The 27,815-nt window shown below is 38.5% G+C and overlaps 2 protein-coding genes across 2 annotated transcripts; both read left to right on the top strand.

Annotated features, from left to right (window-relative positions):
- Window positions 1–7,188: 7,188 nt before the first annotated feature.
- LOC148116263 (vomeronasal type-2 receptor 26-like) lies at window positions 7,189–9,992 on the top strand. The gene is made up of 3 exons (XM_087883554.1): window positions 7,189–7,272; window positions 7,762–7,891; window positions 9,088–9,992. The coding sequence occupies exons 1-3, from the start codon at window positions 7,189–7,191 to the stop codon at window positions 9,990–9,992; spliced, it is 1,119 nt and encodes a 372-aa protein (XP_087739680.1).
- A 7,440-nt stretch (window positions 9,993–17,432) lies between these two features.
- LOC148116262 (vomeronasal type-2 receptor 26-like) lies at window positions 17,433–26,434 on the top strand. The gene is made up of 3 exons (XM_087883552.1): window positions 17,433–17,516; window positions 17,923–18,052; window positions 25,530–26,434. The coding sequence occupies exons 1-3, from the start codon at window positions 17,433–17,435 to the stop codon at window positions 26,432–26,434; spliced, it is 1,119 nt and encodes a 372-aa protein (XP_087739678.1).
- The last annotated feature ends 1,381 nt before the right edge of the window (window positions 26,435–27,815 follow it).

The raw sequence follows: 27,815 nt of genomic DNA, 5'->3' as shown, positions 1-27,815 counted from the left end.
ACTTTTTTACTTCAATAAAACATTCTTCAGAATATAACCTTAAAGATACTGTTAATCCATTGGGTTAAGTTATTTCTAACTCTTGAGTTCATTCTTCAAAATATAAATTTCAAAACTTTCAGGAAGCTATCCATTAACTTTTAAGTTAACCATTTTAATACCCCAATAACTTTTAAAAAGCTATCCATTTAGTTAAACATTTTTACTTCCATAAAACATTCTTCAAAATATAATCCTCAAAAGGCTATCCCTTAAATTATATCCAAAACTAAATATAATAAAACACTTCCTTTATATCATTGTCTTAAGATAAACTTAAAAAATACTAATTTCAGTAAGCTTTTCAAATTTATTACTAAGATCCTCCCCAAAAGAAATTGATCTTCCATTCTTCCTTTCTTTCTATATTTTTTCCAGTCCTTCTTCTTCAATAATACTTTCTTCTTCAGGATTGCTCCTCCCCCTGATTTTATTTTTGAAAATTTTTGAATTTGGATTTGAGGTTGATGTATCTTTGGAATCCGTTCTCTTCTTAGAATTATTTCCTTTAATTTGGAACCCCCATTTCGACTTTTCCTGCTTGTATAATCAGTCACTTCATTCCTTAAATATTGATTCTGTCTGTAAAGCCAAGAATTGTCACGGTAAAATTCATCAGTCTGCAGGAAAGAGTGTCAGCATGTCAAGATGCATTTATCCTAGTGCTGACATGAGAAGGAGAACGCAAGTGTCTGCAACGGGACGGTTGCCTTTCACCTACTTATTTTAGCTGGAGATAATGTCCCCTAGGAGATGGATGGGAGGGGGGAAATTCTTTGAATTGGAGCAGTAGATTAGGGGTGAATGATTGGGAAGATGGCCAATGAATGCAGAGGAGTGGGGGAAGGAAGAGGAGGGATTTTGGGTCAGCACGGCAGTGCTGGCTGCATGGAGTCAGTGTAAAAGTTGCCGTGCTAAATAAAATGGAAGTTTGTTTCAAAAAAGACTTTGTTTGAAATGCAATTTATTTGAAGATGGCCTGAAAACCTGACAAAGAGTCTACTTGCTGCTTTTCAGTTGATTACATAGAAGCCTCTATCAAAACCTCTGTTTCCAGTGTGCTAAGCTCCATCTTAAACCTGACAGCCTCTTTTTTATCCTCCAAAGTCACATTAGCCTGGTTAATTTCTTCCTCTTTTCCAGCCAGCAAATCATTGTTATTCTCCAAATTTTGATTTTGAACAGTCCTTTTAATTGATTCTAATATAACAGAAGTATGAAAATTTAAGAGTTCTTGTAAAATCTTTACAGTCACAACTTGTGAGTTTGCTGACTCATATAATAATGATCCTCCATCCTTGATGTCAGCCATATTTCAATTTTCACTTTGAATTTATTCAGCTATTAGGTCAATAAGTCCAATTATTTTCCACACAATTTAAAAGTGTAAATTAGTTGAGGTCAATACCATAGTCTTTTCCATTCCACTTCCACTTTAAATCTTTTTTTAATGTGTAATCCAGTAGCTTTAACAATGTTGCTAGTGTTAACAAGCACTTTCACTCATAAGTTTCGTTTTCACGCCCTTAGGTGCCATATTTTTTTTATTCTTAAACGGAGTTAAAGTTCAATACTTGCATTTTTTGTTCTCCTGACTTTGCTCTGCCAGCATCCAGGGTCCAAGTTTCTTATAATCCTTAAAATTGCATTGCTGGTGTGGTCGCGACACCTTGTTCTGCATAAAACAGACTCGTCCCGGATCCGGAGCACTGAAGGGCTTTCAGGGAGCTCTCACCCTGCAAACCCTAGCCTTAAAAAAAACCTGGGGGTCTAGGGGAGCTCTACCCAGACCCTTCTGCTCATCTCTCCCCCTTTTTCCCTGGGGGAGAGTTTTGAGCCGCTAAAAAGCTGATTTTTGCAGTTATAGGGGCAAACGGAATCACGGGGCTGGAGCTCCTGAAGGAGGGTCCACCGGCGATTGCGGAGCCACCGGAAGTCCATCTGTTTACTCTTATATACAGTGGATGGTATGGTCCCTGAGAACTCAAATGATTTGCAATAAATGTTCATAGATTACACATACATTCTCACTATGGGTAAGTATTTGAAAGGTAATATACACAACACCAAGATGGTTATGATTTATGGGGAAATGGAATGAACAAGAAGCAAGAAATGGAACGAACAGTTTTAAGGAAGCCCTTGTCAGACAGCTGCACAATCTCTGTTCCCAGTGATTGCCTGGACCAATTCAGTCTTTATAACAGATGAGAAAATGAAGGGAACAATGATAAGGTCTGCAAATAGGTGCAGAAAGATAGAAATGATTCAACAGAGGGAAAAAGGCTGATGATCAAAATCAGAATAGAGGTGGAAGGGACCTTAAAGATCTTCTAGTCAAGCCCCCTCCTCCCCCCCCCCGCTCAAGCATGAGATCTTACAACATTTCAGACAAGTGACTGTCCAGTCTCTTCTTTAAAACCTCCAGTGATGAAGTACCCACAATGTCTGAAGGCAAGCTATTTGATTGGTTAATTGTCCTCACTGTGAGGAAGTTTCTCTTTTTTAAGTTCTATAGGAGAAGTTAGTGTCTAATTTCATCCTCTGCCATGTTGGTATTTATAAACCACTTAGTCCATCCAAGTGTTGGTATGATTGCCCAGATTTACTAGGGCACAACTGATTGTCAAGGGCCACCATGCCCCATGAAGACTTATACTAGTCAAACAAACTATGGAGGAGGCCAAACTCCATGCTCAGTTTCACATAATTCAAATATCCAACTTCACCTTGACTCTCAACTGCATCTGATCTGTAGAATAACAACAAGAGTCCCAAATTCATTTTTCTTTATCTGGTGTATTGCTCAGTACATAGGAAAATTGTTCTTCCTTGTAATTATCAGAAGAATGGTACTTTCTAATGTATCCCCTATGGATTTCTACCCATGAAGATCTTCTGACATAAAACCTGCTTTAAATTAGATACTTGGAGTTCTCCCGGTGGGGGCAGAACATGTCATCTTGCCTTGTGTTGCAAAGAGGCAACTTCAGGGTTTGGTGAGACTTGTCTCTCCTTAGTTTCCTCTTTGGTCACAGACCATTTACAGGTAAGAGGAAGCACCGTTGAATATAAATTTACCTTGGGGGCCATTCAGGTGCCACAGACTGTCTCTCTTGTGCTAAAGCTCTGCTGAGATTTCAAGGGCTCCCTGCAATTCAACTTCTGCAAAAATATATATATATAACCTCTTGATTTCTGATCTAGAGGGGAAGGTGAGAAGAATGACTGGGCTGCCTCTCCTCCTCCTGCTGCTGCTCTTCTGGCTCCTGCCTCCAACTATTGCTAAGAAGATGCAAACTGGGTGTGTGTTGACAGACACTTTACAGACTAAGAGAGAGTTTTACAGGCCTGGTGATGTCATTATTGGTGGGAATTTTCCCCTGGGAACTTCACATATATTCAAATTCAAATCCTTTAAAGTAAAACCATCTCTATTTCTGGAGACTATTATGTAAGTTTCACCCAAAGGGGAAAGACGTAAATAATTATTTGGTTTGCTTTGTGTTCAGAGACTCTCTTCAAAAATACTTGTTCTAGTGATGTTTTCAATGCCCTAGCATAGTTCAGATCTTTGTGCTTTTTTTCAAATAAAGAACCAAACTCATAAAATATGGAGACTATGGAGAAATTTCCATCTTTGCAGAACTCTTGATCAGAAAGCTAATAACGCACCAAATAAAGTGAGGAAATTCTGCTGCCTTAGTGAAGAAGTTGACTTTCAATATTAATTTGGACAAATTTCTGATTCAAAATTCAAAGATGGTGTCAATCTGTTTACAGTGTGGACTTGTGGTAAAGAAAATCCATTTGTTTTGGAATCAGGATTGCTCCTAAATAATGGCCTTCGGTAAATGTATGCTGTAGTCTTGTGCTCAACAATGTCCCCACTTATCTATACTTACTTCGTTTCTTTATGTTTATGTTTATACCTGTACCTGCTATGTTGTAGATGTTTGACAAAATAAATAAATAAATAAATAAATTACGAAATAGTTTCCAGACCTGAAGAAGCTGCTTCAAGAGGGAAACAAATTAATTATAGTGAAAGAGAAGTGATTGGGAAGGACTACAATCATTGAAACAAAGTGAAGAAGGGAGGGCTGATGGAGGGATATAAAATGATCTGTGATATGGATAAAGAGGATTTTCTCCTTTCCATCAAGGCCATTAATCAAGGAACATCCTTAACAATGAAACCAACACAATGGAATTTGGAACTTCCAGCTACAAAGGACGTTGGAAAAATAAGCAGGATAAACTCCATCAATACAAGCTTTCCTTAAAATCTCCCTAATGATTTTCTCACTGTAGAATTGGACCCAAGAACTACCAGCAATTCATGGCCTTGGTGTTTGCAGTCACAGATATCAACAAGGATCTGGTTCTCCTCCCCAACATCACCCTTGGCTTCCATATCTATAGCAATTTTCAGTCTGAGGTGGAGATTTCCATAATCAGCCTCTCCCTTCTCTCCACAAGAGGCCGACTGGTTCCAGGTTACAATTGTGACAGGCAGCATCCTCTGCTCTCTGTCATCGGAGATCTCAACCCCAGATCCTCAAGGCAGATGGCCTCCATCTTCAGCACCTTCAAGGTCCCACAGGTAAGGGGGCCTCATTGGATAGAGTATGGGGTAGACAAATAACACACAGTGCAGCTAAAGGTGGAAAAGGGGTTTGCGGGGACCTATATTTATATTTTGTGTGTTTTTATAGAAGCCAAAAGTGATAGATAATGAGCTATATTGAAATGTAGTATTTGCCAAGAGGAATTCCTTGCTAATCTATTCTTCATAAAAGTAGTGTAGTTAGTATATTCTCTGTATTAATTTGACATTCCCTTGGCTTTTGACACATCATCACCAGGCAAAATACATAACCTCTTCTTCCTAATATGTAATCCTTCTTCCTAACAAAGCCAGAAAATTAAGCTTGTCACTCAAAGCGAGCCAGGTTGGGCAATAATCCACATAATGGTGACCCTTAAAATTTACTCTATCAAAAAACTCACTTTCTCCAGCTAGGTGTTGGCTTTGGGTTCATTCAGGGAGAGAGAAGAGTTTATCCTTCCTTCTTCTGGATTAATCCCAGTGAATTTGCTCAGTATGTGGGTTTAGTGCAGCTGCTCCTGTATTTCCAATGGAACTGGGTTGGGCTGGTAGCCCCTGAGAATGACAGAGGAGAACGTTTCATCTCAACTCTGACGCCAATGCTCCAGGAGAAGGAGATCTGCCTGGCCTTCACTGAAAAGTTGAAATCAAATTTTCTTTATACTCCAAAATTGAAAATACTGCATATTTCGGAGACTTGGTCTAAAGCTGAAGTGATTGTTCTATTTGGAGATTCCAATAGCATTACAAATGTACAGGTGGCAATGGGTATCTATGAACATTTGAGAAAGACATCATTTCTGAAAGTTTGGATCTTAACTTCCCATTGGAAACTTAGTGTGCTGAGGAATCAAGACGTATCTAAACTAGTAAAGCCATTCCATGGGGCTTTGCATTTTAGGCCCCACACTGGGGATGTCTCAGAATTCAGTCATTTCCTCCTGTCGTTAGACCCCTTGAAGCCACAAGGAGACATCTTTCTCCCGCTATGTTGGGAAAGGTTGTTTCCCTGCAGGATCCACAATCCAGGCAGGATCTTTCCAAAGGGGAAAAAACAATGTACAGGAAGGGAGAATTTACAAAGTTTACCTTCTTACATTTTTGAAACAAACATGGAAGGTGAAAGTTACAACATCTACAATGCCATTTATGCTGTGGCACATGCATTACATGCAATGCATGGATCTGGAGCACAACCAACCATGATGAGGCTTGGAAAGAGGATCTCAAATATTCAATCATGGCAGGTAATCCCAGTGACTTTTTATCTGATCCACAGATCAGATAAATGATAGGTAGTTGTCTAGGCAGAAAACTACTTCTATGCATTTCTTAATTTACTAGTTAAATATCTGTATGCAAAATGTATCTAGGAAGGGATTAAGATATCAATTATTGAAAACTCTCACTTGAATCAAGTAGCGGTAAGAGGTTTTGGTCAAAAATGGATTGATAGTGGAAAAAGAGAATTAAACCAAACCAATTGTTCAAAGCTAGTCAGCATTGTAGGGCCTCCTTGTTTTTTGTAGCCTGAATCCAATCTACCGTATAAAAAGACACTCAGTTCGTATTAATGTTGGTTATTGTGGCTTAGAATTATTTCTCAGTCCACTCCATTTTTTTTAGTATGCCGTATCTTGTACTGCCTTGTTTGTTGTCTTAAGTCTCTGTCAACTTCAGCATATGCAGAAGAACTCCACTTGGTCCTACTGAGTTCCTGATCTAAAATTCATCAGACGTTTCAACATCAAAGGCTAAATTATTCCTCTCTAGACAGTGAAGTGACAAACCAGGGCAGAATAAAGCTTCTACCTGGCTCCCACTTGGTCAGATCTACTTCTTCTATTCTCTTTGACTGTCAGCTTGAGAAAGCCTAGCTTGCAAAGTTATGATAGAGAGTATTTACTAATAAAGGAAAAAATTCTATTTTAGGGTTGAAATGAAGGATCTGGGTGCTCTTTGAATTTGGTTCTTTTCTTGCAGACATTTCATGACCCAACTAGGTAGCATCATCAGCACTAGAAGGGAGTGATATCACTATCAATGTTACCTAGTTTAGTCAAGAAACATCTGCAAGAAAACAACCATGCGCAGAGAGCACCAAGGACCACTTCAATTTAATTATTTAATCATTCCTAAAATGCATTTCTCATGCATTCAAATAAAATTAAAAATGTAAATTGTAATTGTAAGACTTGAATTGACGAAGCCATGATACAAATTCATGATAATGTGGGGATGAAATTGAATATTTGATATTACTTCTGATTGCTTAGATCTCCATCCAGGGAACTTATTGAGCTTCTCAGATATAGACCCATCTCCTAGGCTGATTATGATAGAAACCAGGATGTTCTATGTGTGGAGTTCAGCCAATTAGTCCAGGTGTCTTTTTTTTCCAGATTCTTCCCTATCTGAGGAACAGCAAGTTCAACAACAGTGCTGGAGAGGAAGTCTCCTTCTCAGAAAGTGGATTGGTGTCTACTCGTTATGATCTCCTCAACTGGCTTTTCCTCCCCAATCAATCTTTTGTCCCCATGAAAGTTGGGCAAATGGATTCCACGGCTTCCCCAGGACAAGATTTCACCGTTAACTCCGATGAAATCATCTGGGTCACAAAGGTGAGCTAGAAGGAAACATTATAAATTCAGGAAAGTAGTCATTCACTCCAGGGGATGCATAACACTCTTTTCACTGGGAAACCCATTAAATTTTGGAATTTGATGAAAAAACATGCTTTTGAGTTGAACATATTTGAGATTAGACTTCTGAAAAGTCCAAGATGGGGTAAGATTGTGAAGAAATCCTGCTCGAAACTCATTACAGTAGGCAAGAATGATTTCCATGGATCATTTCCATTCAGTTGAATCCTCACGATTCTCTTTTAGAAAGAGTTTAGCTCCATGTCACAAGCCTTCCTTTGCATTTTGAGGTCCCTGTTCCAATCTCCAGCATCCATTGATGGGTCAGGATTGCATTGGTTTATCCTGGTTTCTGGTAAGCCATTTCCTTTGAAGGCGTTCTAAAGATGGAAAGAGCAATGTACAAATGAATAAATGAAGCATATTCACTGCTGGGGCCACCTACAGTATCTCTCTTTTCTCTTTTAGAAGGTGCCCTTTGCCAGGTGTGGCATGAAGAGGTGCCATGCAGGAGAGAAAAGAAGCGTTCCAGAAGGAAAGCCGGTTTGCTGCTACCAATGTGCCCCTTGTCCAGAAGGGACCATTTCTAATGAGACAGGTAGACACACTTTAAATGTAGATCTTCCAGGATCAAGGAACCAGTGGAAAATATTAATTTTGGCAGGATTTACATGCTTCAATATATTCGTACTTTTGACCCTCTCAATTCATGACTCTAAACTGTACTACCCCACAGGCCTCATAAATTTAATACAGGTTGGTGTCACGGTTCCAAGTAATACACCCATATAAAGCAAAACTCCAAGGCAAGTAGATTCCTCAAAAAATAGCTTTATTGGATATATCATATTGGAACAGATCTGGTGAAAACTGACTCTGAAGGTTCCCACGGTTTTCACCTAATTAAAAGTAAAAGTTTGTCACTTTCTCAAAACAATCAGTCACACATTCCCATCACATTGCTGTCTGGTTGCCTGTTGACATCACTCCACCTTCCTATGACCAGGTGTGAGAATGTCCTTGGTTCCCAAGAAAAAATATATTTTTTTTTGGCTATCAAAATCCCAGCTACATAAAATCCCGCTTCCCTATTACTCAGCTCCAGTATGGCAACATTGAAGCAGTCAAAATTGGCTTCGGTCAGTACAGCTTCAGGGTTGACAGTTGGTCTTGGTGTACAATTCATAGGTTCCCTACTAGGCTTTCTACTCCTACTTTTACATCCCATCAGGACAACCGGACACCAAACTTTTTGTGAATGAATGGGGTGTGAGATTCAAGCTTTAATTTTTACTAAGGACCTTCTTCTTCTATCACAACACTCAGTCTCCCAGGAAATTCATAGACCTGTCAGAGATAGAGCAGATCTATCTACCTTTCCTGGAAAAAAAAAGTTTGAATGAGTGGATTTGAAGTACAAAGTAAAAAGCCGAGATAGTGAGCCAGAGAACAGATCTCTTTTTCTGGCTAACCTATTCCCAGAATTGTCAATATGGATGGATGATTATTTTTTTATGTATAATGGACACTGAAGATATAATTTAATTTCATTGCACAAGGTTCAATGACAATAGTAAACTAAACTAAATTCATAGACATGTCAGAGACAGAGGAAATATATCTATCTTTGTCCGCTAACCCTTCCCTGCCAAAAAGTTTGAACGGGCGGATTTGAAGTATAAAGCAGAAAACAGATCCATTTTTCTGGCTAACCTATTCCCAGCATTGTCAGTATGGATGGATGATTTGCCCTTGTTGATTCTCCATGAAATTCACACTGACTCTTGTTTTCAGATGCAGCTCACTGTGACCCCTGCCCAGAAAACAAATATCCAATCAAGAAGAAGGATCACTGCATTGCCAAGAAGATCCATTTCCTTTCCTATCAAGACAGCCTGGGATACATTTTAGTTTCTCTTGCTCTTTCTCTCTCTGTGATCACATTGGCAGTTCTGGTGATTTTCCGTAAATATCACAACACACCAATTGTCAAGGCCAACAACCGAGATCTCACCTACGTCCTCCTGGTCTCCCTCCTGCTCTGCTTCCTCTGCTCCTTCCTCTTCATTGGTCAACCCAGGAAGCTCACCTGTCTCTTCCGACAATCTGCCTTTGCCATTCTCTTTTCCCTTGCAGTTTCCTCCGTCTTGGCAAAAACTGTCATGGTGGTTCTGGCCTTCATGGCCACCAAGCCAGGGAACAAGACAAGGAAACTCTTAGGAAAACCTCTGACCAACTCCATTGTCTTAGCCTGTCCCCTGATTCAAGCAGTTCTTTGTGCCACCTGGCTGGCAATCTCTCCTCCATTTCCCAACTTTGACTTCCACTCTTTAGTAGGAGAGGCCATCTTGGAATGTAATGAAGGTTCAGCTTTGATGTTTTATGTTGTTCTCATCTATCTGGGTTTCCTGGCCCTTGTGAGTTTCTCTGTAGCCTTTTTGGCTAGGAAATTGCCCGACAGCTTTAATGAAGCCAAGTTCATTACTTTCAGCATGCTGGTTTTTTGCAGTGTTTGGATCTCCTTCCTCCCCACCTACCTGAGCACCAAAGGGAAGTCCATGGTGGTTGTGGAGATCTTCTCCATCTTGGCCTCTGGGGCTGGTCTCTTGGCTTGTATCTTTTTCCCCAAATGCTACATTATCCTACTGAGACCCCATCTTAATTGTAAAGAAAATATAATGGGACACAAAAATCTCTGATTATAATCCCTGATTACAAATATGAAACACATTTATATTGACATCCAATTTACACACAGGAGTCTCCGGCTGGTTTACAACATTAAAAATCACAACATAAAAACCCATTGAAATGCCTCATTCCACCCTCATTTATGCAGGGTTTATGAGGTTTCATTTTGATTTTGGACATTTTTCAAATTCATCTCATTTCTTTAAAAAAGAGGAAATGATGGAGGACGTGTCCCTTAAACAATTGGAAATCAAGTGATGTGAGTAATCTCAGAATGTCTGTTAATCTGCAACGATCACCCCCTTTTTTCATTAATGTTAGTTGTCCCAAAGATCAACGATAGTTTCCCATTTTATTAGTTTTAATCAAAATATAGATTTAAGAATATGTTGGGTTTGTTTCACTCTCTGTGTTTTTAACCTTGTTCCCTTGCACTGATTCCTTTGCTGAATTTCCTACTGAAATTTACTTTCAATTGACTATTAGAGATTTTTTTTAATTCTAGCATTGAAATGAACCATATTGTTTTATTCTCTATTATGTTAATTGAGAAACATAGCTTATTAATAAATAAGATCATGTGAAATTGATATTCATGGATATTTTCCTGCTCCTGCTCTCTTAATATTTTTTCCAAATATTACGAAGAAGGAAGATAGGTGGGTAGATGGATGGGTGGATGGAAGGAAGGAAGAAAGGAAGGAAAGAAAGAAGGATGGAGGGAGGGAGGGAAGAAGGAAGGGAGGGAGGGAGGGAGGGAGGGAGGGAGGGAGGAAGGAAGGAAGGAAGGAAGGAAGGAAGGAAGGAGGGAGGGAGGGAGGGAGGGAGGGAGGGAGAGAAGGAGGAAGGTAGGTAGGTAGGAAGGGAGGGAGGGAGGGAGGGAGGGAGGGAGGGAGGGAGGGAGAAGTTAAATGCAATGCATTGTGAGTAGTAAGAAAGATATGGTTGTCTGATAGTCTCTTGCTTATTCAATGAACTTACAGGTAAGAATACAGGACATGCTTAACGGTTGGTTATTTGGGCATGCAAATGTCTGTTTACTCTTATATACAGTGCACAGTATGGTCTCTGAGAACTCAAATGATTTACAATAAATGTTCATAGATTTGATATACATCCTCACTATGGGTAAGTATTTGGGAGGTAATATACACAACACCAAGATGGTTATGATTTATGGGGAAATGGAATGAACAGCTTTAAGGAAGCCCTTGTCAGACAGCTGCACAATCTCTGTGTCCCAGTGACTGCCTGGACCAATTCAGTCTTTATAACAGATGGGAAAATGAAGGGAATAATGAAAAGGTCTGCAAATAGGTGTAGAAAGACAGAAATGATTCAACAGAGGGAAAAAGGCTGATGATCAAAATCAGAAGAGAAGTGGAAGGGACCTTAAAGGTCTTCCAGTCCAGCTCCCTCCCCACCACCACTCAACCATGAGATCCTACACCATTTCAGACACGTGACTCTCCAGTCTCTTCTTAAAACCTCCAGTGATGAAGCACCCAAAACGTCTGAAGAAAAGCTATTTGATTGGTTAATTGTCCTCACTGTGAGGAAGTTTCTCTTTTTTAAGTTCTATGGGAGAAGTTAGTGTCTAATTTCATCCCCCGACATGTTGGTATTAATAAACCACTTAGTCCATCCAAGTGTTGGTATGATTGCCCAGACTTACTAGGGTACAACTGACGGTCAAGGGCCACCATCCCCATGAAGACTTATACTAGCCAAACAAACTATGGAAGGGGCCAAACTCCATGCTCAGTTTCACATAATTCAAATACCCAACTTCACTTTGACTCTCAACTGCATCTGATCTGAGGATTAACAACAAGAGTCCCAAAATTATTTTTCTTTATCTGGTGTATTGCTCAGAACATAGGAAAATTGTTTTTCCTTGTAATTATCAGGAGAATGGTAATTTCTACTGTATCCCCTATGGATTTCTACCCATGAAGATCTTCCAACATAAACCCTGCTTCAAATTATATATTCAGATTTCCCCTGGTGGGAGCAGGACATGTCACCTTGCCTTGTGTTGTGAAGAGGCAGCTTCAGGGTTTGGTGAGACTTGTCTGTCCTTAGTATCCTCTTTGGTCACAGACCATACAGAGGTAAGAGGAAGCACAGTTGATATAAATTTGCTTTTGGGGCCATCCAGGTGACACAGACTATCTCTCTTGTGCTAAAGCTCTGCTGAGATTTCAAGGGCTCCCTGCAATTCAACCTTTGCACACACAAAACACCCTTTTGATTTCAGATCTAGGAGGAAAGGTGGGAAGAATGACTGGGCTGCCTCTCCTCCTCCTCCTGCTGCTGCTCTTCTGGCTCCTGCCTCCAACTTCTGCTAAGAAGATGCAAACTAGGTGTGTGTTGACAAACACTTTACACACTACGAGAGACATTTACAGGCCTGGTGATGTCATTATTGGTGGGAATTTTCCCATGGGAACTATACATAAATTCAACTTCCAATCCTTTAAAAAATACCCATCTTCATTTCGGGAGAAAATTTTGTAAGTTTCACCTAAAGGGGAAACAGGTAAATAATTATTTGGTTTGTTCAAGGTCTCTTTTCAGAAATACTTGTTCTAGTGATGTTTTCAACGCCCTAGCGTAGTTCAGATGTTTGTGCTTTTCTCAATGAAGAACTCATAAAATAGGCTAGAATTCTCAATCTTTCCAGTTCTCTTCAATATCTTCATCAATGACTTGGACGAGGGGATAGATGGGGAACTTATCAAATTTGCAGATGACACCAAGCAGGCAGGAATAGCCAACACTCCAGAGGATAGGCTCAAGATACAGAAGGATCTGGACAGACTTGAACATTGGGCGCTATCTAACAAAATGAAATTCAACAGTGAAACAACCAAGATTCTACATTTAGGGAAGAAAAACAAAATACACAGGTACCGTATATGTGGTACATTGCTCAATAGAAGTAACTGTGAGAGGGATCTTGGGGTCCTAGTGGACAATCACTTAATTATGAGCCAGCCGTATGCTGCAGCTGCCATGAAAGCCAAAACAACCCAAAGGAATTTGGGAATTCCTCCTACAAAGGACGTTTTTAAACATGACACCAGCACACACAAACTTTCCTTAAAATTTCCCTGATGATTTTCTCACTATAGAGTCATACCCAAGAACTACCAGCAGTTCGTAGCATTGGTATTTGCAGTCACAGAGGTCAACAAGGATCTGGTTCTCCTCCCCAACATCACCCTTGGTTTCCACATCTATAGCAATTCTCAGACTCAGAAGGAGATTTCCTCAAACAGCCTCTCCCTTCTCTCCACAAGAGGCCAAATGATTCCAGGTTACAAATGTGACAGGCAGGATCCTCTGCTCTCTGTCATCGGAGATCTCAACCCCAGATCCTCAAGGCAGATGGCCTCCATCTTCAGCACCTTCAAGGTCCCACAGGTAAGGGGGCCTCATTGGATAGAGTATGGGGTAGACAAATAACACACAGTGCAGCTAAAGGTGGAAAAGGGGTTTGCGGGGACCTATATTTATATTTTGTGTTTTTTTATAGAAGTCAAAAGTGATAGATAATGAGCTATATTGAAATGTGGTATTTGCCAAGAGGAATTCCTTCGTAATCTATTCTTCATTAATGTAGTATAGTTAGTATATTCTCTGTATTAATTTGACATTCCCTTGGCTTTTGACACATCATCATCAGGCAAAATACATAACCTCTTCTTCCTAATATATAATTCTTCTTTCAAACAAGGCCAGAAAATTAAACTTGTCACTCAAAGTAAGCCAAGTTGGGCAACAATCCACATAATGGTGACCATTAAAATTTACTCTATCAAGAAACTAACTTTCTCCAGCTAGGTGTTGGCTATGAGTTCACTCAGGGAGAGAGAAGAGTTTATCCTTCCTTCTTCTGGATTAATCCAAGTGAATTTGCTCAGTATGTGGCTTTAGTGCAGCTGCTCCTGCATTTCCAATGGAACTGGGTTGGGCTGGTAGCCCCTGAAGATGACAGAGGAGAACATTTTGTCTCAACTCTGACGCCAATGCTCCAGGAGAAGGAGATCTGCCTGGCCTTCACTGAAAAGTTGAAATCAAATTTTCTTACCATTCCAATGTTGAAAATACTGCACATTTCAGAGACGTGGTATAAAGCTGAAGTGATTGTTCTATTTGGAGATCCCAATAGTATTAAAAATGTACAGGTGACAATGAGTATCTATGAACATTTGAGAAAGACATCATTTCGGAAAGTTTGGATCTTAACTTCCCATTGGAAACTTAGTGTGGTAGGGAATCAAGGCGTATCAAAACTAGTAAAGCCCTTCCATGGGGCTTTGCATTTTAGGCCCCACACTGGGGATGTCTCAGAATTCAGTCGTTTCCTCCTGTCTTTAGACCCCTTGAAGCCACAAGGAGACATCTTTCTCCTATTATGTTGGGAAAGGTTGTTTCTCTGCATGATGGACACTCCAGGCAGGATCTTTCCAAAGGGGGAGAAACAATGTACAGGAAGGGAGAATTTACAAAGTTTACCTTCTTACATTTTTGAAACAAGCATGGAAGGAGAAAGTTACAACATCTACAGTGCCATTTATGCTGTGGCACACGCATTACATGCAATGCATGGATCTGGAGCACAACCAACCATGATGAGGCTTGGAAAGAGGATCTCAAATATTCAATCATGGCAGGTAACCCCAGTGACTTTTTATTTGATCCACAGAGCAGATAAATGATAGGTAGTTGTCTAGGTAGAAAACTACTTCTATGCATTTCTTGATCTGCGTGTAAAATGTATTTTTTTTTAATTTTTTATTATATTTTTATTGTTAAGGAATAACAAAAAAGAAAAAAAAATCAATACAAAAAATCAATAGTAAGGAAAGAAAAAAAAAATTTTCCCCAACGTGCTATACAAACGGAAAGGAAGTTTTAGGAACTTGAAGTCTTCAATTCTTCCAGAAATCTCTTTGATAAGGTACTGGTGCCGATTCATCCAATCTCCCAAGTGCAAAGTCCACAAATAGTTGCCAAGTGTTCCAAAAAAAATTTTCTTTATATATACCACTTCTAATTTTAATATCACAAGTCAATTTATCATTTAATGCAAATTTCCATGTTTCATTGTACCATTCTTCTAATTTTAAGTCAACATTTAATTTCCAATATCTAGCAATTATAATTCTCCCCATTATAACCAAAATCCTCACCAGTTCTCTTTCTCCAGTTGTTAATGTTGTTTCATTCAATATTAATAATAATATGGTTTCCAATTTCAATTTGACCCTCTTCTTAATTATTTCAAATATTTCATTTTCTATCCTAGACCAAAAAAGTTCAACCTATTACATTTACACCACATATGAGCATATGTCCCGAGTTCCACTTTACATCTCCAACACATTTTATCCACTTTATTATCCATTTGAAAAAGTCTTATTGGGGTCAAATACCACTTCCAAATAACTTTATAATTATGTTCTTTAATTCTTATTGATAATGTCCTCATTATTCTGCTAACCCAATTCATATTCCAATTTTGATCTGAAATTTCAATACCCAGTTCTTTTACCCAATTCTCTTTCATTACCCTTTGTGAATTATTATCAGAGTTAATAATTTTATAAATTTTACTAACTAATCCCTTTGGCCCAATTTCATCTTTTATTATTCGAGATGTCAAATTTTCAAATTCCGTTTCCTTTCTGCTCTCATCGTTCCTTTCTTTGCATTTCCTATTCCATTTATTCATTTGAATTCTTTCAAACCAATTAATGTTTAATTTTCCATAAATTTCCTCTTTTCTCATTTCATTTTCTATAAATTTCAACCATTCACTAATTGTTTCCACTTTCTCTTCTATTATAATCCTCTCTCTGTTACTATTTAATTTCATTGGGCAATTCTCTTTCAGTTTACCTAAATACAATGCATCTGGTATTAATTTTTTTGCTACTCTGTCCCAATTTTTAGTCAAACTATTTAACCAATAATTGCAAATTTTAACCTTACCTTTAAAATTTTCCAAAAACCATTTGTAACCGAACTTCTTTATTTCCTTCATTTCCAAGTTACCCCAAAGTTTAGCATCTCCTTTTAAAATTTTTACTACTGTTTTTATATTAAATGCTCTATAATAGTTTAATAATTTTGGAATTCCTAAACCACCTTGTTTTTGGTTCTGATACCACATTTTCTTAATCAGTCTTGGTTTTTTATCCCCATTACAAAATTTATCTAATTTTTTATGTAAAATGTATTTAAAAAGAGATTAAGATAACAATTATTGAAAACTGTCATTTGAATTAAGTGAGAAGTATTTGTTGAAAAGGGATAGATGGCGGAAAAAGTGAATTAAACCAAACTGATTGTTCATAAGAGCAAAGAGCTTCCTAGAAGTTCCTGGAAGGACATCAGTGGTTGCCTGAGAGTGTGCCATTTCTTGTACTGCTTTGTTTGTTGTGTTAAGCTTCTGTCAAGCTCAGCATATGCAGAAGAACTCAACATGGTCCTAATCTGAGGGCATTTGTGGAAGAGATGCTTCGACAGGTCAGTTGAAGTCCTAGTCAGCATGGTAGAACCTCCTCCTTTTCTCTCAGTAGATAGCCTGAATCCAATCTGTAAAAAGACACTCAATTCATATTAATGTTGATCATTATGGCTTAGAATTATTTCTGAGTCCACTCCATTTTTTTTAGTATGCCATTTCTTGTACTCCTTCTTTGTTGCGTTACGTCTCTGTCAACTTCAGCATATGGGGAAGAAGTTAACTTGGTCCTAATGGGTTCCTGATCTGAAATTCATCAGATTTTTCAACATCAAAGGCTTAATTTTTCCTCTCTAGACAGTGAAGTGATAAACCAGGGCAGGACAAACCTTCCACATGGCCCCCACTTGGTCAGATCTACTTCTTTGCAAGCTACAATTTCTCTATTTCTAGAGAAAGTCTAGCTTGGATTTGTCATTTACAAAACTATGGGCCCAAATAAAACTAAAAATGTAGCTTGCCAAGTATCACAGGGCAAAACTACACAATGTAATTTGGAATATGGCAGAAAAATGTTTGTATGTAGCTATCATTCTTGTAAGGCTGGAATTGAAGAAGCCATGCTCCTAATGTCCAATGATAAAGAAAATGTGTTGTCATTCAAGTTGAATATTTGATGTTACATTTGATTACTTAGATCGCCATCAAGGGAACTCATTTAGCTTCTCAGATATAGACCCATCTCCTAGTATGATGGCCATCACCTTATGAAGGAAACCAGGATGTTCTATGTGTGGTGTTCAGCCAATTAGTCTAGGTTTCTTTTTCCCCCCAGATTCTTCCCTATCTGAGGAACATCAAGTTCAACAACAGTGCTGGAGAGAAAGTCTCCTTCTCAGAAAGGGGATTAGTGTCTACTCGTTATGATCTTCTCAACTGGCTTTTCCTCCCCAATCAATCTTTTGTCCCCATGAAAGTTGGGCAAATAGATTCCACAGATTCCCAAGGACAAGATTTCACCATTAACTCCGATGAAATCATCTGGGTGACAAAGGTGAGCTGGAAGGAAAAGTTGTAAATTCAGTAAAGGATTCATTCACTCCAGGAGATGCATAACTCCCTTTTCACTGGGAAACCCGTTAAATTCAGGGATTTGATGAAAAAACATGCTTTTGAGTTGAACACATTTGAGATTTGACTTATAATTCTTTCTTTTAGAAAAGCTGTAGCTCCGTGTCACAAGCCTTCCTTTACATTTTGAGGTCCAAGTTCCAATCTCCAGCATCCATTAATGGGTCAGGATTGCATTGGCCTGACTCCCTCTGGAGTTTATCCTGGTTACTGGTAAACCATTTCTTTTGAAGACATTCTAAAGATGGAAATGAATAAATGAATACAAATGAATAAATGAAGAATAATCTTTGCTGAGCCACCTGCAATATCTCTCTTCTCTTTTTTAGAAGGTGCCCTTTGCCAGGTGTGGCATGAAGAGGTGCCAGCCAGGAGAGAGGAGAAGTGTTCCAGAGGGCGAGCCAGTTTGCTGCTACCAATGTGACCCTTGTCCAGAAGGAACCATTTCTAATCAGACAGGTAGCACACTCAAATGTTGATTAATCTTCCAGGATCAAGGAAACCATTCAATGGAAAAGTGTTAATTTTGGCATCAGCTTGGTAGGATTTATATGCTTCAATATATTCATATTTCTTTTCAGCAGACCCTCTCAATTTATAAATCTAAAGTTAATATAAATTTAATACAGGTTGGTGTCAGGGTTCCAAGTAATACACAAATATCAATCAAAACTCTGAGGCAGGTAGATTCCTCAAAGAAAAGCTTTATTGGATATATCATATTGGCACAGATCTGGTGAAAACTGACTCTGAAGGATCCCGCCGTTTTCACCTAATTAAAAGTTTGTCACTTTCTCAAAACAATCAGTCACATGGTCCAATCAAGGTGCTGTCTGGTTGCCTGTCGACATCACTCCATCTTCCTCTGACCAGGTGTGAGAATGTCCTTGGTTCCCAAGGGAAAATATTTTGTTTTGGCTATCAAAATCCTAGCTATCTAAAATCCCCCCTCCCTATCCTTCAGCTCCAGTGTGACAACATTGAAGCTGTCAAGGTGGCTTTGATCAGGTCAGCTTCAGTTGATTTTGGAGCACAATTCATAGGTTCCCTACTTGGCTTTCTAGTCCTACTTTAACATCCCATCAGGAAAACCAGACACTAATCTTTTTGTGAACAAATGGGGTGTGAAATTCAAGCTTTATTTTTTTATATACAATTTTATTGATTTTTTATACACAAATAAAATATAATAACAATTCTGTTTAACATTGGGTTCGCAGTGTTTATACATATATACATGAATAAGTGTCTGGTGTCATTTGTACTATACATTTCTAATTAATTTCTGCACCTTTTGTTTCTTCCTTAATTCTATCATTTATCCATTCATACCATCTTCCCCACACAGTATCAAAGTCTTCCGGTTGGCGAGCTGCAGCGACATGGTGCTGAGTGAGTGACTGTCACCCCTCAACACCGTTTGTCACCGCGTTTTGGGGATCCCTTCGGGGGCGCGGGTCCTGGAGAGCCCCGCGGACAATAGAGAGAGCCGGGTGAGCGAGAAAGTGAAGCGCACACACTTCTCGCTAAACCGGGCGGCTCTGTCAAGCCAACGTGTGTGAAGTCAGCCTTTCAATGGCTGACCCGAAGCTGTGGTAGCTGACAACCAGACGGGAAGCAAGGAAGATCGGAGGCTGCAGTGTCGAGATCGAACCGTGTCCTCCCTGCCTACGTGAGAGTGAACATCAGGAAGGGGCCGGCGGAGTCGGGCGAGAAGGGCTTAAACAGAAAAGAGCGGCGACGGAGAGTGGAGAATAGACTGAAAGATCACGGAGCTCGACAAGCCGGCGCAGAGAACAAGAAATTGAGGTCGCTAAATTACCTGCGCAAGAAGAGGATCGGTGGGCATAGGGAGTAAGGAAGCTAAAAGAATTCAGAAGAACTTCTCTTTTCTCTATTTGCTGGTTAAAGCAGAAAGATGAACTAAGTTGGAGATTGGACTCTATCTAATTGTGCCAGAGAACAGGAAGTGCAGCCATTGAAGAAGTCTGACAGAGCAAACTGAAAAGGACAGGCACGGAGACGATCTAGCTTCGAGGCTTACCATAGAGTTTTGACAGTGGCAAAGTAAACGTGAGAAGAAGATAGGACTGGATGAGACTGGCGGCTGAGTGAGAAAGAAAGAATATCACCCCTTTGCTTTTGGGAAAATATTGCTTGCCCCCAACTAAAAACTTGGAGATTTTCCCCTCTTTTCCCTCTTTCTTCTGAAAAATCTTTTTTTTTAATATTTTGATCCTCTGCATATTAACATTGTTATCAACAAGAAGCGTAGATCTCTATATTAATTAATTGCTTATATACAAGATATATTCCTATAGAGTTTATTAGATTTATATCTATTTATTCAACCATTTAATTGTATTTAATTATATCTATTTACATTTATATTTATCTGTACAAATAATATTTTTATATATTGCTATATTGTTATATTAGAATTACAATTCCTACACATATTAACTTATTGATAATCAGAAGTATAGAAATTTGAATTAATAATCTTTTTTAAGCAGTAATTTAGACATAAGAATTGCAGTTATAGAGCATAGATTTATCTAGGAGTTAATGGGTTATTGTGATTAGAATTACCAGGTCTTGAATTAACTACGAATAAGTAGAAATAAGCCCCTATTAATCAATTACTATTTAATACACCAATTAATTATTATTATAATTACATAACTATAAGTTATAAATCAACTCTTGTTATTCATTTAAGACATTGATTGGAAGTAATGTAGATTGATGAATAGATATTGATGGTTAAGTTTATTTAAGATAGTGATTGGAAGTGATACATGTGACATAAGTGATAAATAGACATCGATCAAAAAAAAAAATCTCCCCCCTATACTTTGAAGAAGTATATAAAAAAAAAAGGTGACAGCTAGTGTATGAAAATTTGGAGAAGTATCGAGAAAATAATTAGAGAACAAAAAATAATTTTGAAAGAAATGACAAGCATGTCATCAACGATCCTGAAAACAGGGAAGAAGACCCCCTCAAATCCCACCATATCCATGACCTCCCCAGCTACCCAAAAATCAACGGAAGGATTACAAAAAACGGACAAGGCCATAGAAACACCAACATTACTAACAGTTCAGTCAACATTGACATTAATCCAAGAAACGATGATGGCCATGCAGGAAAAAATGTCCAATAACCACACTGAACTAAAAACAGATATTCACCAACTGGACCAGAAGATGAATGAGATTCAAGTCTCAATCTCGAACAACGAACAAAGGATCCAGAAGGCGGAGCAAAAAATAGAACAAAATGAGAAGAAACTGGACATGGTAGATCAGACGTTGACGATGCAAAATAAGGAATTAGAAGATTCATTAACACAATTAGAGATGGACAGGGCGTCGTTCTGGGAGAGAAGATGGCGGAACTAATTGCAGAAGTACTCCAACAAGACAAACGCGAGATTATCAGAGAACTGGACAATGTCTATAGAGTCCAAACAAACTATGCGAGGAGGAATAGGCTCCCCAGAGAAGTCCACATTAGATTCGCAAGAAAAAAAGTAAAAGACATCTTATACAGTATGGCGAGGGATGGACAAATAACATACAGAGGAAAAGAAGTGATAATACTAAAACAGATCCTGAGAAGAGTGAGGGAGGTGAGAAAAGGATACAGATTTTTGGCTGTGCAATTGAATAAAAGAAATATATTATTCAGATGGCTCCTGCCAGAGGGGATGTTAATCACCTGGCAGGGGAGAAAAATAAAAATAGACAGCTTGAGCACAGCACAAGATTTTCTCGACCAGTTAAGAGGTGCAGAAGAAGAACAAAGTAGTAAGGAGGAAATAGAGGCGACAAATCTAGAAGAGGAAGAAACCGCGGAGGAGAAGAAGACCGAAGAAGAAGCTAAGGAAAAAAAAACAAGACCAGTAAGAGCCGTAAGACTAAATAAGAACTAAAACCGAGCAAGGAAAACAGGAATGAAGGATTTGAAATTAATCTCAGTAAATGTCAATGGTTTAAACGATAGTAAAAAAAGGAAATTAACACTTACAAAGCTAGCAAAACAAAATATGGATATAATTTGCCTACAGGAGGTCCATATAAAAAAGGATGAGGGCAAATGTCTGGAGTATAGAAAATATGGTAAACTATTTACCTCATTAGCAGAAAAAAGAAAGAGAGGGGTAGCAATTTATGTTAAAAAAGGAATTGAAGCAGAATTGAAATATAACGATACAAAGGGCAGAATACTTATGGTTGAAGTTACGATAGAAAACTCTAAAATGTTATTAGTGGGCATTTATGCTCCAAACAAAAAACAAGGAGAATTTTTTCAAAAGTTACGTGAACAATTAGGGAATATGGAACATAATGAAATCTGCATGATAGGTGATTTCAATGGAATTGTAGACCCAGATAACGACCATAAAAGCAATAAAATGAATAAAAATAAAAGAGTGACTTTACCAAAAACCTTTTTCGATTTGGTGGAGGAAATGAATTTAATCGACATATGGCGAACTTTGCATCCAAGCGAAAGACAATTTACATTCTATTCCAACTCGCAACAGTCATGGTCGAGACTAGATATGGCTTGGGTTACCAGGACGCTGGGGTTAGAAATAGAGATGGCAGAAATTAGCCCAAACATCTGGGCAGACCACAATCCCCTGGAAATAAAATGGAGAAATGTAAAGAGAAAGAAACAACAGAGATGGAGGTTCAATACAAAACTATTATGTGACAAAGAGTGCGTAGAAAAACTGAAAGGAGAAATAAAGACTTTTTTTGGAGAAAACGAGAACCAAGGGACACCCCGTGAAATAGTATGGGACACAATGAAGGCCTACCTGAGGGGGGTAATAATATCCTACACTGCATATAAAAACAAACTAAAAAGAAAATCCAGGGAAGATCTCATCAAACAGCTAGATGAAGCAGAAAAGAAACTCCAGAAAACGCCTGGAGATACTGTAGTAAAAGAAAATTGGATGGTGTGGAGACATAAATTAAATATTCTAGATCAAGAAGAGCTAGCCCAAAAAATAAAAAGAACAAAACAGCACTATTTTGAGAACGCAAATAAATCGGGCAGGTGGCTGGCCTATAAATTAAAAAAGGAAAATGAAAAAGGGACAATCCAGATATTAGAAGACGCTGAGGGAAATCTCTTAAATAAAGAAGAAGATAAACTAGAAAGAGCGAGAGAGTACTATGAATCCCTATACAAAGAAGAGGAGACCTCGGAGGAAAAAATAGATCAATACTTGGCAAAGGCGGAGCTCCCGCAAATAACGGAGGAAGAGAAGGAGATGCTAAACGCTAAGATAACAACTGAAGAGTTTTAAAAAGCCCTTTCCAAACTCAAAAACAACAAATCACCTGGCCCAGACGGATTCCCAGAAGAAATATATAAAAAATTGGAAGAAATTCTACAACCCAAATTAATGGAAATTTTCAATGAGGTTTTGACGGGCTCAAAAATTCCTGACTCGTGGAGGGAAGCTCATGTTACACTACTGCCGAAAGAAGGTGCTGACCCCCAAAAAATTCAAAATTATAGACCGATCTCACTTCTAAACACTGATTACAAACTATTTATGTGTATAATGGCAGAAAGAACCAAAAAAATATTAAATAATTGGATTCATAAAGACCAAAATGGATTTCTCCCGGGATGACAAATTAGGGACAATTTGAGAATTGTATTAGATACTCTAGAATACTATGAAGAACATCCAGAAAAGCAGCTGGCCTTAGATTTTTTGGATGCCCAAAAGGCATTTGATAATCTAAACTGGAATTTTATGACCAAGCAAATTAAAATAATGGGATTCGGGCAAAACTTCAAAAAAATGATAAAAACTATCTATGATAATCAGAGGGCGAGCATTTTAGTAAATGGTGACAGGACAAGAATTTTCAAATTAAGAAAGGTGTAAGGCAAGGCTGCCCTTTGTCACCGCTATTATTTATTTTGGCTCTGGAAGTTTTGCTACGAAACATTAGAAACAACGAGGAAATCAAAGGCCTAAAAATTAGAAAAGAGATTTATAAAACGCAAGCCTTTGCGGATGACGTGGCATTAATATTAGAAGACCCATTAATATCTGGACAAAAAGTATTAGAGGAATTGGGTAAATACGGGGAGGTGGCAGGCTTTAAATTGAACAAATCTAAAACCAAAATACTTACTAAGAATGTAACTGAGATGCAGAAGAAAGAGATAGAAGAAACCTTGGGCTTACAAGTTGTCCCAAAAATAAAATACTTAGGAATTTGGCTAACCAAAAGGTGCTCATCTCTAAAAGAAGACAATTATACTCCATTAATTAATAAATTAAAACAAGATCTGGATAGATGGAAAAAGATCAAATTATCACTTATTGGCAAAATTGCGGCAATTAAGATGAGCATCCTCCCCAAGATCTTATTTTTATATCAAAATTTACCAGTAATTTTAAAGAAATTTTTTTTTTCAGAATTAAATAAGACCGTTAGGGAATTTGTTTGGGAGGGAAAAAAATCAAGGATCTCACTTAAAATTCTACAAGAAAAAAGGAATGTGGGAGGATTTGGACTCCCAAATTGGGAAATGTATTACAGAGCAGCAAAGCTGATATGGATAAAGGATTGGATCACCTTGGAGAATAAGAGAATCTTAGTGTTAGAAGGACATGACCTACAGAAAGGGTGGCATGCATATCTATGGGACAAAGACAATAAAAAGAAAACCTACTTCCACAGGCATAAAATTAGAGACTCCCTAATACAAACATGGGTGGGAATCAGGCAGAGATACTATTCAAAAGTCCCAAACTGGCTTTCCACGGTAGAGGCAATGATTTACCCCAACAGGTGGGGAATGGAGAAATTGTGCAGATACAAAGACATTGTCGATGGAGGGGGAAATATTAAATCTAATGAAGCCCTGAGAGACCAAGGTATAACTTTAGATTGGTGGACTTATCTGCAAATAAAATCAAGATACCAGAAAGATAAAGAAGAGTATGGCCTAGAATTAGGATATAAGGGATTAGACAAAATTTTGATGGGACCAGGGAAAAAAGCGTTGGCAAAGCTGTATAACTATTTATTAGAGGAAGACAGAGATGAGGATATAATTAGAAATCAATTGAGAGCATGGGAGAGAAATATTGGACACAGTTTGAATTTTAATGAATGGGAAGAAGCCTGGAATAAAAATTATAAATTAACTAGAGCAGCCACATATAAGGAAAATCACTACAAAATGCTTCATAGGTGGCATTTGGCACCTGCAAGACTAGCAAAGATGTTCCCCAATGCGCAGCCAAATTGTTGGAAATGTGGCCATAGCCATGGCACCTTCTTTCATACGTGGTGGACATGCCCCGAAGCAAAAAGGTTCTGGAGCAAAATTTGGAGATGGTTGAAAGACATACTTAAAGAAGACATTGATCTGAATCCAGAAATATTTCTCCTGGGAATGGTAAAGAAAGGGTACGGAAAGGAAAAGGTCCACCTCCTAATACACATAACTACAGCTGCCAGACCAGCATATGCTCAATACTGGAAAAAGAAAGACCTACCACCAGATGACCTTATAATTAATAAAATATTAGAGTGTGCAGAGATAAGTAAATTAACTCACGAGATAAATGACGATGAAAATTCTGATTATCAAGCTTTATTTTTTATCAAGGACCTGCTTCTTCTATCAGAACACTCGATCTCCCAGGAAATTCAAAGACCCGTCAGAGACAGAGCAGATCTATCTACCTATGTCTGCTAAACCTTTCCTGCAAAAAAAAAAAAAGTTTGAATGAGTAGATTTGAAGTTTAAAGAAGAGATGTTGAGCCAGAGAACAGATCTGTTTTTTCTGGCTAACCTATTCCCAGCATTGTCAGTATGGATGGATGATTTGCCTTTGATGATTCACTATGAAATTGACACTGACTTTTGATTTCAGATGCAGCTCACTGTGACCCCTGCCCAGAAAACCAATATCCCAACAAGGACAAGGACCACTGCATTGACAAGAAGATCCACTTCCTTTCCTATCAAGAAACCCTGGGATACATTTTAATCTCTCTCGCTCTTTTTCTCTCTGTGACCACTTTTACAGTCCTGGTGATTTTCTATAAACATCATGACACACCAATTGTCAAGGCCAACAACAGAGATCTCACCTACATCCTCCTGGTCTCCCTCCTGCTCTGCTTCCTCTGCTCCTTCCTCTTCATTGGTCGACCAGGGAAGATCACCTGTCTCTTCCGACAAACTGCCTTTGCCATTCTCTTTTCCCTTGCAGTGTCCTCCGTCTTGGCAAAAACTGTCATGGTGGTTCTGGCCTTCATGGCCACCAAGCCAGGGAACAAGACAAGGAAACTCTTAGGAAAACCTCTGACGAACTCCATTGTTTTAGCCTGTCCCCTGGTCCAAGCAGTTCTTTGTGCCACCTGGCTGGGAACCTCTCCCCCATTTCCCAACTTTGACATCCACTCTTTAGTAGGAGAGGCCATCTTGGAATGTAATGAAGGTTCAGGTTTAATGTTTTACACTGTCCTCTCCTACCTGGGTGTTCTGGCCCTCATCAGTTTCACAGTGGCCTTTTTGGCTAGGAAATTGCCTGATAGTTTTAATGAAGCCAAGTTCATTACTTTCAGCATGCTGGTCTTTTGCAGTGTTTGGATCTCATTCCTCCCCACCTACCTGAGCACCAAAGGGAAATCCATGGTGGCCGTGGAGATCTTCTCCATCTTGGCCTCTGGGGCTGGTCTCTTGGCTTGCATCTTTTTCCCCAAATGCTACATTATCCTATTTAAACCCAATCTGAATTGTAGAGAGAATATAATGAGGCACAAGGAACTCTGATTATAATCCCTGATTACAAATATGAAACACATTTAAATGCCTCATTCCACCCTCATTTATGCAGGGATTATGAGGTTTCAGTTTGATTTTGGTCATTTTTCAAATTCATCTCATTTCTTTAAAAAAGAGGAAATGATGGAGGACTTGTCCCTTAAACAATTGGAAATCAAGTGATGTGAGTAATCTCAGAATGTCTGTTAATCTGCAACGATCACCCCCTTTTTTCATTAATGCTTGTTGTCCCAAAGATCAACTTGATAATAAACATTGATAGTGTATATCTGGATATTAGTTTCCAAAATGATAGTTTCCCATTTTATTAATTTTAATAAAAAGCATATTAAATAATATGTTGGGTTTGTTACACTCTCAGTGTTTTTAAGCTTGTTCCCTTCCACTGATGCCTTTGCTGAATTTCCTACTGAAATTTTCTTTCAATTGACTATTAGAGATTTTTTTTTAATTCTAGCATTGAAATGAACCATATTGTTTTATTCTCTATTATGTTAATTGAGAAACATAGTTTATTAATAAATAAGATCATGTGAAATTGATATTCATGGATATTTTCCTGCTCTTGCTCTCTTAATATTTCTTCCAAATATTACAAAGAAGGAAGGTGGATGGATGGATGGATGGATGGAAGGAAGGAACGAAGGAAGGAAGGAAGGAGGGAGGGAGGGAGGGACGGAGGAAGGAAGGAAGGAAGGAAGGAAGGAAGGAAGGAAGGAAGGAAGGAAGGAAGGAAGGGTGAAGTTAAAGGCAATGCATTGTGAGTAGTAAGAAAGATATGGTTGTGTGATATTCTCTTGGTTATTTAATGAACTTACAGGTAAGAATACAGGACATGCTTAATGGCTGGTTATTTGGGCCTGCAAATGTCTGTTTACTCTTATATACAGTGGACACTATGGTCTCTGAGAACTCAAATGATTTGCTATAAATGTTCATAGATTTGGTATATATATTCTCACTATGGGTAAGTATTTGGAAGGTAATATACACAACATGGTTATGATTTATGGGGAAATGGAATGAACAAGAAGCAAAAAAAAATGGAATGAACAGCTTTAAGGAAGCCCTTGTCAGACAGCTGCACAATCTCTGTGTCCCAGTGACTGCCTGCCAGTCTTTATAACAGAAGGGAAAATGAAGGGAACAATGATAAGGTCTGCAAATAGGTGCAGAAAGATAGAAATGATTCAACAGAGGGAAAAAGGCTGATGATCAAAATCAGAATAGAGGTGGAAGGGACCTTAAAGGTCTTCTGGTCCAGCCCCCTCCCCCACTCAAGCATGAGATCCTACACCATTTCAGACACATGACTCTCCCGTCTCTTCTTCAAAACCTCCAGTGATGAAGCACCCAAAACGTCTGAAGA

Source organism: Pantherophis guttatus, chromosome 1, assembly GCF_059756535.1.
Source record: "Pantherophis guttatus breed Tessera chromosome 1, ASM5975653v1, whole genome shotgun sequence".
NCBI classification, from domain to species: domain Eukaryota; kingdom Metazoa; phylum Chordata; class Lepidosauria; order Squamata; family Colubridae; genus Pantherophis; species Pantherophis guttatus.
Note: the sequence above shows the minus strand (reverse complement) of the source record. Positions and strands in the feature narration are given on the sequence as shown.